Source organism: Pseudovirgaria hyperparasitica (genome assembly GCF_010093815.1).
Source record: "Pseudovirgaria hyperparasitica strain CBS 121739 unplaced genomic scaffold EJ05scaffold_17, whole genome shotgun sequence".
NCBI lineage: Eukaryota > Fungi > Ascomycota > Dothideomycetes > Acrospermales > Acrospermaceae > Pseudovirgaria > Pseudovirgaria hyperparasitica.
Window position 1 is genome coordinate 583,426 of NW_022985565.1, and position 12,294 is coordinate 595,719.

At 51.8% G+C, this 12,294-nt stretch overlaps 5 protein-coding genes across 5 annotated transcripts; 3 read left to right on the forward strand and 2 right to left on the reverse strand.

Moving 5' to 3' along the window:
• Positions 1-106: 106 nt before the first annotated feature.
• EJ05DRAFT_479766 (uncharacterized protein) lies at positions 107-3,321 on the reverse strand. Its single transcript, XM_033744740.1, has 6 exons — positions 2,733-3,321; positions 2,414-2,579; positions 2,226-2,356; positions 1,974-2,177; positions 766-1,920; positions 107-667 (listed from the first exon to the last, which is right to left on the reverse strand). Exons 1-6 carry the CDS (start codon positions 3,068-3,070, stop codon positions 448-450), a joined length of 2,214 nt encoding a protein of 737 aa, XP_033596691.1. The 5' UTR covers positions 3,071-3,321; the 3' UTR covers positions 107-447.
• Positions 3,322-3,439: 118 nt separating this feature from the next.
• Positions 3,440-4,070, forward strand: EJ05DRAFT_153461 (uncharacterized protein). Its single transcript, XM_033739346.1, has 3 exons — positions 3,440-3,510; positions 3,570-3,697; positions 3,753-4,070. Exons 1-3 carry the CDS (start codon positions 3,485-3,487, stop codon positions 3,884-3,886), a joined length of 288 nt encoding a protein of 95 aa, XP_033596692.1. The 5' UTR covers positions 3,440-3,484; the 3' UTR covers positions 3,887-4,070.
• A 13-nt stretch (positions 4,071-4,083) lies between these two features.
• On the reverse strand, positions 4,084-7,365 carry EJ05DRAFT_153567 (MS ion channel protein 1). The gene is made up of 3 exons (XM_033739347.1): positions 7,353-7,365; positions 6,551-7,044; positions 4,084-6,500 (listed from the first exon to the last, which is right to left on the reverse strand). The coding sequence occupies exons 2-3, from the start codon at positions 6,986-6,988 to the stop codon at positions 4,254-4,256; spliced, it is 2,685 nt and encodes an 894-aa protein (XP_033596693.1). The 5' UTR covers positions 6,989-7,044; positions 7,353-7,365; the 3' UTR covers positions 4,084-4,253.
• A 2,377-nt stretch (positions 7,366-9,742) lies between these two features.
• EJ05DRAFT_153572 (uncharacterized protein) lies at positions 9,743-10,457 on the forward strand. Its single transcript, XM_033739348.1, has one exon. It carries the CDS (start codon positions 9,906-9,908, stop codon positions 10,281-10,283), a length of 378 nt encoding a protein of 125 aa, XP_033596694.1. The 5' UTR covers positions 9,743-9,905; the 3' UTR covers positions 10,284-10,457.
• EJ05DRAFT_153578 (uncharacterized protein) lies at positions 10,458-11,691 on the forward strand. Its single transcript, XM_033739349.1, has 2 exons — positions 10,458-11,576; positions 11,625-11,691. Exon 1 carries the CDS (start codon positions 10,632-10,634, stop codon positions 11,340-11,342), a length of 711 nt encoding a protein of 236 aa, XP_033596695.1. The 5' UTR covers positions 10,458-10,631; the 3' UTR covers positions 11,343-11,576; positions 11,625-11,691.
• Positions 11,692-12,294: the final 603 nt, after the last annotated feature.

A 12,294-nucleotide genomic window follows, 5' to 3' on the forward strand; every position in this document is an offset into this window, starting at 1 on the left:
ACACACACACACACACACACACACACACACACACACACACACACACACACACACACACACACACACACACACACACACACACACACACACACACAAGATAGATATACACCATCATGCATTCACGCGCACATGAGTATCATTCCATTCCGAACCTAAACACAGCTCAACAGCAGCGCAAAACAAGCTACCGTCCCGCCATCCGTAGTCCACAGTCCAGCAAGTACGAATATCCGACTTCAAACGTCCGAAACCATCCGATCCGATGCGATCCCCGACCCGAACCGAGACCTCAAATCTAAGCCCTCCTACATAATACAATCCCCACGAGCAAACACTCTGAATATAGGCATAAAGCCGATGCGATGTGCTGCTGATATAATGTGCTTGTGAACATGCCGTGAATATGCCTGTGTATGATACGATCCAGCCAACCAACCAAAACCCCCCTCACACAGCAGTCTCCGTCTTGACAACAACCGGCGCGGCCGCCTGTGCAGATGTGCCGTTTGCGAGGCCGCCTGCTTGCTCTTCCTGCACCAGGACATGCGGGCGCCACTTCTGCAGCACTTTAGCGGCGCGGGCCTTTGCGCCTTCGTAGTTGCGGTATAAGTCCTCGATTGCGTCGATGCAGAGGTCGCGTACGGGCGGTCTGGTGATGATGCAGTATCTGTGATTTTACCAAAAGTCAGTCGCGGAACGAGGATTTGGTGAAATGTAGGGTAATAAGGAGAGAAAAAGAGAGAGAGAGGAGAGAGGAAAACGTACAGCAGTGAAGTCACAACCATGTCGACGCGCTCGGGATCTCGGGCCAGGTCTTTGACGGCATCGATGACGTCCTTTTCCAGCCCGGGGATCTCGCCCATGAAGCGGATGAGCACGTTCTTGTCCTTTGCATCCAGATACGGCAGGATGCCGTTGAGCAGCTTCATCGTCCAGGCGCGGTAGTTTCTCGACACCACCCTGCCCTCGTGCTTGTTGATCATGAAGTCGCCGTACCACTCCTCTGTCAGCCAGGCGATGGCGACGTCGATCCGTCGGCGGAAGTCTTCGACAACGTAGTGCCACAGATCGTCGCGGATCGAGTTCGAAATCGCCTCAGGCGTCACGGAGGAGGGCTTCTTTTCTTCGCTTTTCACGGCGTTTGGTGCTGCGCTTATGCCGGCGCTTGCCCTTGTGGCCAGGCGGACGATGATTGTCACCCATGAATTCCGGTCGTAGCTGCTGGCCGCCAGCCTGTTGAAGCCTGCTTTCGGCGCAGTCTGGCGTGTGCTCGGGCTCGTGGAGCTCATCACGCCAAACAGGCGCTTCGCCGTTGCCTTGCACGTTTCAGCAAGCTGTAATTCAGAGAAAGGCTCGGGGGGAGGGAGTTTGAAGGTTCCTAGAGATATAGGAGCCTGGTCTATACCTCTTTCTTCTGTAGTGTCAAGTCTGTTTGCAAGCTGCTCGGCATCCTCGGGCGGCTGGAAGTCGGGCTCGTATTCATCGTCATCTTCAGCCATGGCCTGTTGTTTCGCCGCTTGGGCGGCCATTGCTTGCTGCCGTGACTTGCCCAGCTCTAGATATTTTGTGCGCACCAGGTTCAGTGCATTCTGAAGCATGGTTTCGTCCACTGCTTGTAAGAGCGGAACAGTTATCCGCGCGACGGTGTCTTGAGGGATAGCTGTCACGTCGAAGGATTTGATGATGGGGTCTTTCGTTATGCCGAAAAGCTGCGCATACGTCATGGTCGTCGGGATTGGGGTGATCTCAGGGGGTTTCGTATTTTCTGGAGCCAGCTTCTGTCTCTTGGTCTGGTCCACACCATTAGTGGGCTCGACTGGCGCTGATCGCTTCCGAGTGCTCTCGAAGTACTCTATTCGTGCACGTTGCATCCGCTCAATGTATTGCTGTATTCGTGGGTTCATCGGATTCTCAGGGGATCTGAGACTAGTCAGCGGAAACATCCTGAACATGTAATCTTACACAAGTCATACTTCTTCATCGAGTTCACTAGGAGCGCCCTCGTTGTCTTCTCCACCGATTTGACCACCAGTTTGCTTCTCGACGTCACAGGGCCGCTCACAAGCTTGACCGGATGGAAGTTGAGCACCTGCGTTATTATCTTGTTCGCAATCGATGCCCGACTTCGAATGAGGCTTCCTAAGCTATTCAGTGTTGCAGTCACAAGCAGTGGGTCACTACCAGCCGTCAGCGTCCGTTCTCTCCATGCTATTTGTCCAACAGACCTGATGTCTTCTTGTAGTGTGCCGAGCAACCGGTCAAGGAGACCGGAAGCCTCTGCTTCGAGGTTCGAGGGGATCAATATTGGGTGGTCGCGAGGCACGAGCGCAAGGGAGATTTCGTTCAGGTCAGGCCGCTATATCCAAACGTCAGTCACCGTGGACGCTGGCGAGAGCTTGACTTGATTACGTACCCGGGGATCTTTTATCACGCCAGGCGTCTGTGTCTGAACAACTCGTTGCACGAACTTGATGCAGCATATCCGAACTCCAGGCATCGCGTTGTCCATCCTACGGAGGATGTTTGACTTGATTGCAGCTATTTTTTGCCATGTCGCTTCGTCCGATGGGTTCTTGATCCTGCATTGCACGCACACATATGAGATTCCATACTAAGAGCAGCGTTTTTTGGGGAGAAGTTTCGCTTGCGACAGGAGAATAGCACATGCAGATATGCAAGAAAGACCAGGTATCTACATAAAAAGGAATAATGTTGACAGGACTAGTACTCACGTATGTCTCAAGACGTGCGGATATATGCTGGCCGCAGCCTGAACGGCACCTTTCAGCACATTCGTATCCACGCCTGGGGAGTCCAGGAGCTCTTTGAGCCTATCTAAGACCTGAAGACTGAGTTCACGCTTCTGCTCTGCCCCGAGAATGGGCGACGCAAAAGTTTCCGCAATGAATTCTGCACCCCATCTCTGTAGTTCGATTGCAGCTTGAGGACCGGTGATGGGAATGATGGCAGGGAGGATCTGTGAGTAATAGTTCGGGTCATTGAGCGCAATGGCGCGCGCAGAGTTCAGACTGGTGATGGTCTCGCTCGTCGAGCTGCCGGCAGGATTCATAATGACCAAGTACAGGCGCTAGCCAGTTAAAACTGAGGTTGAGAGATTGTATCAATGGCCGGGTCGTCACGCGCGTAGCTAGACCACGCAAGATGAAGCTGTTCGTGAAGTTTGTAGATACCGACAACACAACCTCATCCTAATCTAATACAGCAGCGAAGTAAAGGAAGAAGGATTAGAATCGAAGCGTAAAGTAAAGCTATGTGATGACGAATGGGCGTTGCCACGAAGTAGAGAAGTTAATGATGAAGTTAATTGTAGCCCGATCCTAAGGCCTGGCCGTTCACGATACGCGTTCGCTGCCAAGCCGGGAATTCTTCGGCATATCACCACGATCTCGAGGTCGCCGATCAAGGCAATTGATGAATGATTGAAGAATAGTCGATCTCTGGCGTCCGACGACATACCACCAGGATGAGGCCCAGTCTACCACTCAGAGTGTCAGTATCCCCTCGCGCTCTTTTCATGTATGACTGACAGCCCTGACCCCCGCTCAAAGGCTTCCCAAATCAAGCTACTATGACAAGCACTACCGGCAGTCTCCCGCGATGATACGGGCGCGACAGACTTATCTGGTGCGCAACATCGTCTCTGGAGTCGGCCTGGGTATCTTTGTCATTGCTGTCTGTATGTGTGCTGACTTGAGCCTCACCGGATGAAGCTGACCAACGGATTATTGCAGATGCGTTCACGATCAAGGCCGTCTCGCAAGATGAATTTAGCGACGTCGTTGTACCTGAAAAGCCCCGGTCAGCGGCAGCTGCACCGCATTCGGAACCACCAAAGTCGATGGGCACTCAGACGGTCGCAAAATGAACAAGAGGAGATGCTCGAGGGATGTTAGTGACGGGGTAAATCGGCAACGTGTACATTATCATGAGACTAAGGAGTCGCATCTACCGGCGCATTGGCATAATCAACACCTTAACAGTTGATAAGGATCAGAACATCCAGAAGGACATATTGTCAAACACACGTACCGCAGTACTAGGTCTTACAGCAGGACTAGTCTATTAAACTTTTATGTCTATGGAAGTAGTAGAAAAGAAACAAGAGTCTGCTGTAATCGAATACAGAGATTCAGCGATCTATAGTCATTTTCGTAGCCGATGGCCTTAACATCTGCAAAGTGTCTTTTTACGTTATGCATTAATAGAACAAGGTTGTGGTGTGAAGCCATGCCTCAGAGTCTCCGCATCTCAAAGTCGTTTGTGTCACTGCGGGCAAATGAGCCATCTTGAGGACTTTGCTCAACCGACGCTCGGGGAAGGGGACTGTACGCGCCGCGGGTGGCATTGCCACTCGTGCTGTGTACTGCAGTTGGACCCACGGTACCAGTCCGCGGATCTAATCGTTCGTGTGGAGGAGAAGCGCCCTCTGGAATGTTCGTCATTCCAGTTTCCTCATCGCGTGCAGCTCTGCTACGACCGAAGAACCTGTTACGGTGGCTCAAGCGAGAGTCGTTGTCCGTCGACACACGAGCTAGATTGCCTGGCCTAGCACCATGCGAGACTGAAGAGGAGCGACCGATATCATGGGAGCCACGCTCATGAGACTCACGAGATGGCGAAAGACTTTGAGGAAGCCTAGATTTCGAGCGATCCTCGTAGACATCGCCGTACATGTCACCGGACGAGACATCCTTCATGCCAAGTGAGAAGTCGACGCGTCTGCCCATCGCCGCAAGGGACTCGCCACGAGGGCGACCAGCTTGTCGCAAGACCGATGCATGGCGATTGAGACCAGCCTGGCCAGTCTGGCTCTGAGTGTCGGAAGGCGGAGCGACAAATGGGGGGTTCTGATCATCAGTGCTGGTATGGTGGTGACCCTGAGGCATATCTGGATTGCCACCGTGTCCCATGCCGGGCGTCGCCATGTGTGGGACATTTTGCAGATAGACCGGGAAGGATTCCTTTTGACCAGGGAAACGCATGCGTGGGCCCTCAATACCACACTCTTGCATGGTGACCATCATCGCACAGATGAACTTGTTGCGGCGCTGAAGACGGAGTAGCTCGTTTTGCCAGTTCGACTTGTAGAAGAAGACGATGTTGAGAGTGAGCGAATGGGCCTCTTTCACCTCTCTCAATTCCGTCAAAATGTTCGACTGATATTCGCGCTTCTCGTTTCGAACGAATTCCAACAGGCGATTCCGGAGAGTCTCGATCTGTTCGAGAGTGGTACCGAATTTGATAACCACGGGTATAGCCTCGGCGAGACCGCCGGAACGACGCTGATTAAGAATGAACAGAGTGTTGAGGTAACTGTTCGGAGCTTGTACGACATGACCCTCCATTTTTTTAAACTCCGTATAGAGTAGAGCGATTTCCTTGACGAAGTAGTCATCTCCCAGACCAGTGGCACCGGTATTTCCATAGATGCTGACACGATCGCCAACGTCAAAGGGGTGTTTGACGAAGACGAAGATGATGGACTGTAAGAATTCCTGTGCCGTGACCGAGAATAGCCACGACAAGGCCAGTACTGCAGAGCCCGCAGAGGTAAGTACACCTGCGGCGGATGTGGATATCAAGGAGATGAAGACCAGAATAGTGATGACAGCGACGAGGAACATGAAGACGTCGTCGAGTTTACTGACAACCGAGTCGAGGTCCTTCAAAGAAGCGGTGATGGACTTGCGCTCGCGGCCAATCTCTACGCAAACAGCCTCTAGCTCCTCCATGGAAATGTCACCGTTCATATCCTTGTCGAACATGGAAAAGGCTGCATCTGCCTCGTCATCGTTCTCAAAGGCGCCTTTGAGGTCGTCCGAGTAGACCGTCTCAGTCTCAGGGCGTGCGAATGTCCGGTAAAGTCGTCTTGCCAAGACTTGACTTCCTCCTGTTGTGCTGAGGAGTGCAAGAACGACCTGATGAGGGTGCGTACTCTTGACCACTTGTTTGCCCGTGAAGTCGCCAGCGATTTTGCCAGCAACATCACCGAATTTTCCTATGGCCTGTTTGGTGGTTTTCTTGGCATCATCAACCAGGCGCCCAGGAGTACGGGCACCGGAAGGAGCATGATTTTCTTCGAATTCCGAATCTTCCATTGCAATCTTCTCCTTGGAGAACTTGTAGAGTTTTGCCAGGCTGCCAATCTGGAACTTGTTGATCTCGATTCTGTCGGCATATGTCCGCAAGTGGAAGCTAATGGCAATCAATTGAATAATGATCTTCTCCACGAAGTTGAGAATGACGCCCACGAATATGGAGACGATGACCTTGTTCATTGTTTTGCGCCAATTGCCGCGTGGCGTGCACCGCGAGTGGCTATCCATGGTCGGCAGAAACGAGACTTCGATGGCAAGCCACCAGAAGAACAAAGTTGCAGGGAGCTCCAATTGCTTTCCCATGTCTCTCCACTTCTTGCCATTGTTGGTGAAAAGGCTGGAGATTAATCCAATGGGCCAGGGCAAGCATTTTGCCACAATCTGTTGTGATGATTAGTTTGTGGGTGTTGGAGGTCGAGTGGTACACTTACTCGTCCTGCCCAGAGGGTAAGCCAAACTATTTCCAACCAAATGCCGAACCACTTGAGTTCGACGCAGCCAACGGTTGCATCGGGAAATAGATAGAAGCCAAACAGGACGGGGATGAGAAGAAGGGCAGCTAAAGGAAGGATGTAGAAGAAGTAGCGAACGATGAAGACTGAGCTATGAATTTTCTTGAAGAGCTTTGAAAGATTCGTGGATGGGTTCTCTGGTGGTTTGTATATGGCAGTGCGTTCGTGTAGTGGGTTGGTGGCAGCATCGAACTCGTCAATTGGATCTTCGCGACGTGAACGAGTCCTACGCACGGATTTTGAATGCTCCCGATCGAGGTCGTTGTCTGCTCTTGAGATCTGCCTTTCGATCTCAAGCATGGCCAGATCATCGCCCAGCCGTTTCTCTTGCTCCCGGTTCTGTGATGGGGAAGCCATGGATGTGAAATCGCCTTCGTAATCGTGCTCGGTTTGTACGGTGAGATGGCTGGCGGCTCTAGCTCGAGCATGGTGAGCAGGGGCAGGATCTAGGTTCGGTCGTGAAGACTCTTCAGTGCCAACGAAGGTTCCGTCATCATCGTCGGACGAGCGACGGCCAGTCAAGTTTTGGTTGTATTGTGGCTCACCACGCTCGTTTATGGGGGTGCTCATGGTGATGAATGACGTCGACGAGGCTTAGTGACAGACGCGAGATTTCGGAGTAAAGCAGGTGCGGCAGTTCGGAGAGAACAGGAGGTATGCCGGCACAAGATTGATGCAGGCGAAGTATGAAGGCAAACAAGCGAAGGGCAGCGTCACGTACGTATGAATGGACGAGACAGAGGAGAAGAATGGAGACGGGCGACGAGAATTAAGGAAACGAAAAGTACAACATGGCAGAGTGCGTGGGGCAAAGACTGATGCTTTTGAATGCTGCGGCACCGTCAATGAATGGAAGAAGAAGATGGAGACACGTCGGACGAAAGAGTAGCACTGAAGCTGCATGGGAGGTGGGTCAACAAGTAACAAGTGAAGCCATGATGGAAGGTCAGTGGCCAATTATAGCGACGGGATTTGCTGGTTCGGGGATTGCGAGCCAATCAGAGACAGGCATCGGCACGAATTCGCCAGAATTCGAGACGAGTAGGGATGATTAGGGGCGATTAGGGGCGATTAGGGAAGATACGCATTGACTGTAATAGCCACAAGGCATCGGCAGTGTGAATATGATACTGACGAGACTGTATTGGCTGGGATCGCACTGCAGCAGACATGGATATTGAAATGCGGTGCCTGCATATAATTAGTGGTGAGAGAGTGCATCATCGCTTGTTGGCAGCAGCCCTGCGCAGACGAGGAGTGAGTGAGGATTGAGGATTGAAAATTGAGGATCGAGGATCGAGGATTGAATGGTGGTGGGCGACGTCGGTGGCGTCTGACGATCGCGCGCAGTCTTCTTCCTCCCTACGTAGCGAATTCCCTAATTAGTATGGTTGGGTAGACTGAGACTGAGATAGCTGCGGCAAAAAGGCCAAGAGCCAAGAGCCAACCTGAGCAAACAGTGAAAAGTCCCACATTCCAATATTTCCTAGATACAGGAATTAATTAGAGCCTTTTGCTGCATTGCTTGACGCGTCAGATCGCAAACGACATTGACGTAATATACAGTATCACTCACTGCTGAACATACGCTTTACATCCGTCCGTCATCTACAACAACCTCAGGCAAATTACAGCGCTTCCGTTGTGGCGTAGATAATCATCCTCACATCGACTACCAGGAATTGACACTCACGTATCGAGTGACGTTATCCACCATACATTCGACTGACTCGTCACTTTTGTCTTCTGAGCGATTGAAATGTCCATTCGGAGAGATCACTGACAAAGGCTCGTCCGTCTGATGCGTCCGTCCTTTGGCGGCTTCGGCTTCGGCTTCACCTCATACAGCCATACTGATCACGTGTACGGTCCCACACAGTTACTTCTAGGAAGTGCTCGAAAAAATGATGGAAAACCACCGAAACACTATTTTTTGGTCATCTTCTGATCTGACGACACTCTCGATTCCTAGCTTGGTGAACAAAGAGAATAGACGAGACCTGCAGCAAAAGGAACATCGACTGATCTACACACCTGCAGCTGTCTCCATGACTATGGACGAGAGAGTATCCACAACACCACCACACATTATCCTTGCTGCATATAAGGCTGCTCGAGCCGCTTAATACTGCATGATGCTGTTGACCCCGGCCATCACATGATGCGACCAACCCGAATCGGAGACGCGTGTACCATGACCACAATGTCTCTATCACGACCATTACGTCGCCGCCTACGGCTTTTGTAAACTGGTAGGATACCCACTTGGCCTTGTATTTCAAAGAGGGGGTTCTCCACTATGCAGCCGCCAGCGCGCCGCTCAGTACCAGACATCGTGCTTGACGGGGTGTCGAACAACACGGTGATGGCTTCGTACCCTATTCACATGCGTATTGATTTTTCGGAGAATATGTCATGGTCAGACTCAGTGGGCAAACCAACTTTCCCTGGTGTCTGCTTCAAACCTTCAACACAAGAATTGTGATTGGCGTATCGGAGCGCTTCCAGCTATGAGCAGTTGACGGTGCCGGAGAGATAGAGAAGCTCTTGCTTTTCATGCCAAGGAAGAGCGTCTAGAGTGAGGACGGGCTTGACCTCGCATTAGATATCGCGCCATCAATCTATCTACATCTGACAGCTGTCGTGGCTATAGGCTCGAACAGATCGTGGGACCTGGTCGGAACTTGAAAGAGGGGAACAACGGATGCAGTCGATTCCGCCAACTTTGGATCGTTGTACTAGGTCTTTGACTCTTTGTCTACATCGGACCGTATGCTGGGACGTTGTCCTACCTTTCTTCTGCAAGACTCTGACTCCCTTCGCTACACGTCCCGAAAAAAAACTTCAGATCATCACTTCCACCATGGTCTGCAAGGTACGCGAATCCTCGCTTGCAGTTCCATCTGCAGCCTTACTCATATTAATTATCCTTGGGCAGCTTAATTAAACAAAGAACCAGTCAACCAACCCTGTGGAGATCTGTTGATCCTACGCGAAAGGGTGGTCAACGAACGGCAAAGTCTAGATCGAAGAGGCTCTGATAGGTGAGGGTCCGGCCGACGCCCAGACAGCCACTGTGGCTTGCCCCTCATGCAGCACTCAACACCATTGGTCTCTCACGCCCTTTACAGCGCCCACGATACCTCATGCAGATTGTGCCTCGGACAAGCCGGCCGCCCGTGGCTTTGGTGACACGGCATTCGTAAACTGGGATTACCAGCCCTGTGGCTGCGTGGCTAGAGAGTAGCGGTGCCGTTTTCGTGTCACTGATTCGATGTCAGGGCCGAGATGGGATGGCTCGAGACATCTGGCGCTGCTGTGCGCGTGCGATAGGGTCGAGGGAAAGCCACGAGGCCAGACGTCCTTGTTAAGCTGCAGGAGTCTGGAGGGTTTGACTGTCTGTTTGCGCGCTCATCTAGATGGTGTCCGCCTCGGAGGATCAATACAGCAGGTCCAATGTCGGATTGTGCGCCGAGCTGAAGTCTTTAGCTCCAACATCTCCGCTTCTGGACCATGGTTGCGACAAATTAGACACCTATATAGGGCAGAGCTCGTCCACGGCCGGAAAGGGTGGAGGCAAGTGTACCAGCAATCGCAAACCACACCATTGCAGGCTATCGCAGGCTATCACTCTTCTTATCAGAACCACTGATCTGCTTTGGTACATAAAGTCGTGCATCCGTCGGATATTAATGAGAGGCGGATTTCGATTCGTGCACTCATAACACAGCAACGAAGAGTTGCCCTGGTTGCCAACTTCAAAGTCCCGGGCCGTGGGCTTCGACAACCATTAATATCACTCTTACGTCCGCGTCAAAGACTACTCCTTAGTACCGTCAAAGTCACCTGCGAGGACTCCATCAGCAGGTCGACCACGAGTCAAGACGCGAAACTTTAGCAGACCGTCAACACCAACGCACTCGGAGCATATCTCCTCAGGACATTCCCAAAAGTAAACACTACCTCGCAAACGCACAACACTATCAACATCATCATCACCATGAACTCCGCACACTACACCGGGCCCGCCCACCACACATACATCAGCAACCGCTTCCGCCGCTTCAACAACGCCATGTTCGTCCAACAAGCCGCCTCGCCCCCGGACACCCGTCCTCCATCCCGCGACTCCTCTGCCCGCGCCGAATCCGACGACGCCGTCGCCGCCCTCCACCGGTTCTCAACCGTCTCCTCCTCCTCCCGCCTCTCCAGACGCTCCTCCATCCGCGCCTCCTGGTCCTCCTTCCGCAGCTCCCTCAAACCCACCCCTTCATCCCCACGCGTCCCCAAACAAACACACATCGTCGAGCCCCGGCCCGCACCCCAACGGCCCCGCCGCGCCCCCTCGCCCTCCTCCGTCTACTCGCGCGCCAGCACAAACTCCTCGGTCAAATTCCTCGCCGTGCCCGTCTCTCCCACCACGCCCTTGCCGCTGCAGCGCACCAGCGTGCCCAGCACCGCCTACGTCGAGCTGCCGACTGATGACCCAGACGCCGACCTTCCTCGCGTCGTAAGGAGCAGTGCGGGCCCCCGCGCTCGCAGCGACGTCATGAGCATGTACGAGGTTGCTGAGGCCGGGTACTGGGCGCGCAAGGACGAGGTGACGGCGTTGCAGCGGAGGCGGCGCGGCGTGAGCAGCGTGGGCAGTCTGGGCAGTCTGGGCTCGCGCGGGAGTAGTGCGTATTCGTCTGCGCCGCCGAGTCCGACGTGAGTTGTTGTTTTCGTTGTGGGATGCGACTTTTTGGGATGGTCACCTTGGGGGGGAAGGCCACCTCGGTCGACTGGACTAAAGCTACAGGCTCGGAGGAAAAAGGCCAAATGGGGTGGAGGATGTGCGGGATACCCAGACAGACGGACGGATGGACAGATGGACAGACATTCATTTTAGCCATTTATTCACTTTACTTATTTACTGATCAACCCATCTGCTCATTTATTCACATATGTATGTACGTATTCCACGCATCCCATGTATACTCATGTATTTATATAGTCACAACGACATATATCAAACGCCATAAACAGCGTTCATCCTCTCTTTTGTCATTTTCGCTAGCATTTTTTCTTAACAAAAATTTTGGGTGTTTCGCTTGAGTGTGTTGGATATAATGGGATATGGACACGGATTATGAATGCTCGGCATGGGTTTTGAGTGGTCCGTAGGTCGGCCAGTCGGTCGGTCCGCAGGTCAGTTATGTCATGATTGATAAAATTATTATTTGTTTATCATAAATTTCTGGGAATGCCGGGGGTTAGTACTTACTATATTATTGTATGGACTTGGATGTTACGAGGACTGTTCTTCTCCTTCTTTACTTACTCTTTTTTACTATCTTAAAAATAATATATCTTCTATATCTTCTATAATCTCCTATGACAAAAGAAATTACCCGTACGAGTCGCTCGCTGAAGGGTGTGTGGAATGGGATATTTATATATATATATATATAGAGGAGACGTAGAAGAGAAACGTAGCGCGGGATAGAAAGTTAAAAGAGACGTGGTTACTATACTTGCAGGGAGTGGTGGACTAGACTAGACGGACTGGGTGTGCTGGACTAGACTGGGTGTATGTATGTATGTATGTATGTATGTATGTATGTATGTATGTATGTATGTATGTATGTATGTATGTATGTATGTATGTATGTATGTATGTATGT

Excerpts from the sequence above, each read along its gene's own strand:
- EJ05DRAFT_153461 (XM_033739346.1), top strand. The coding sequence starts at position 3,485 with ATGAGGCCCAGTCTACCACTCAGAGT. Across the intron at positions 3,511-3,569 it reads CCCAGTCTACCACTCAGAGT|GCTTCCCAAATCAAGCTACT; the intron begins GTCAGTATCCCC and ends CCCCGCTCAAAG. Across the intron at positions 3,698-3,752 it reads TATCTTTGTCATTGCTGTCT|ATGCGTTCACGATCAAGGCC; the intron begins GTATGTGTGCTG and ends GGATTATTGCAG.
- EJ05DRAFT_479766 (XM_033744740.1), bottom strand. The coding sequence starts at position 3,070 with ATGAATCCTGCCGGCAGCTCGACGAGCGAGACCATCACCAGTCTGAAC. Across the intron at positions 2,357-2,413 it reads GCGTGATAAAAGATCCCCGG|CGGCCTGACCTGAACGAAAT; the intron begins GTACGTAATCAA and ends GTTTGGATATAG. Across the intron at positions 1,921-1,973 it reads CTAGTGAACTCGATGAAGAA|ATCCCCTGAGAATCCGATGA; the intron begins GTATGACTTGTG and ends GACTAGTCTCAG.
- EJ05DRAFT_153578 (XM_033739349.1), top strand. The coding sequence starts at position 10,632 with ATGAACTCCGCACACTACACCGGGCCCGCCCACCACACATACATCAGC.
- EJ05DRAFT_153572 (XM_033739348.1), top strand. The coding sequence starts at position 9,906 with ATGTCAGGGCCGAGATGGGATGGCTCGAGACATCTGGCGCTGCTGTGC.
- EJ05DRAFT_153567 (XM_033739347.1), bottom strand. The coding sequence starts at position 6,988 with ATGGCTTCCCCATCACAGAACCGGGAGCAAGAGAAACGGCTGGGCGAT. Across the intron at positions 6,501-6,550 it reads TTACCCTCTGGGCAGGACGA|ATTGTGGCAAAATGCTTGCC; the intron begins GTAAGTGTACCA and ends TCATCACAACAG.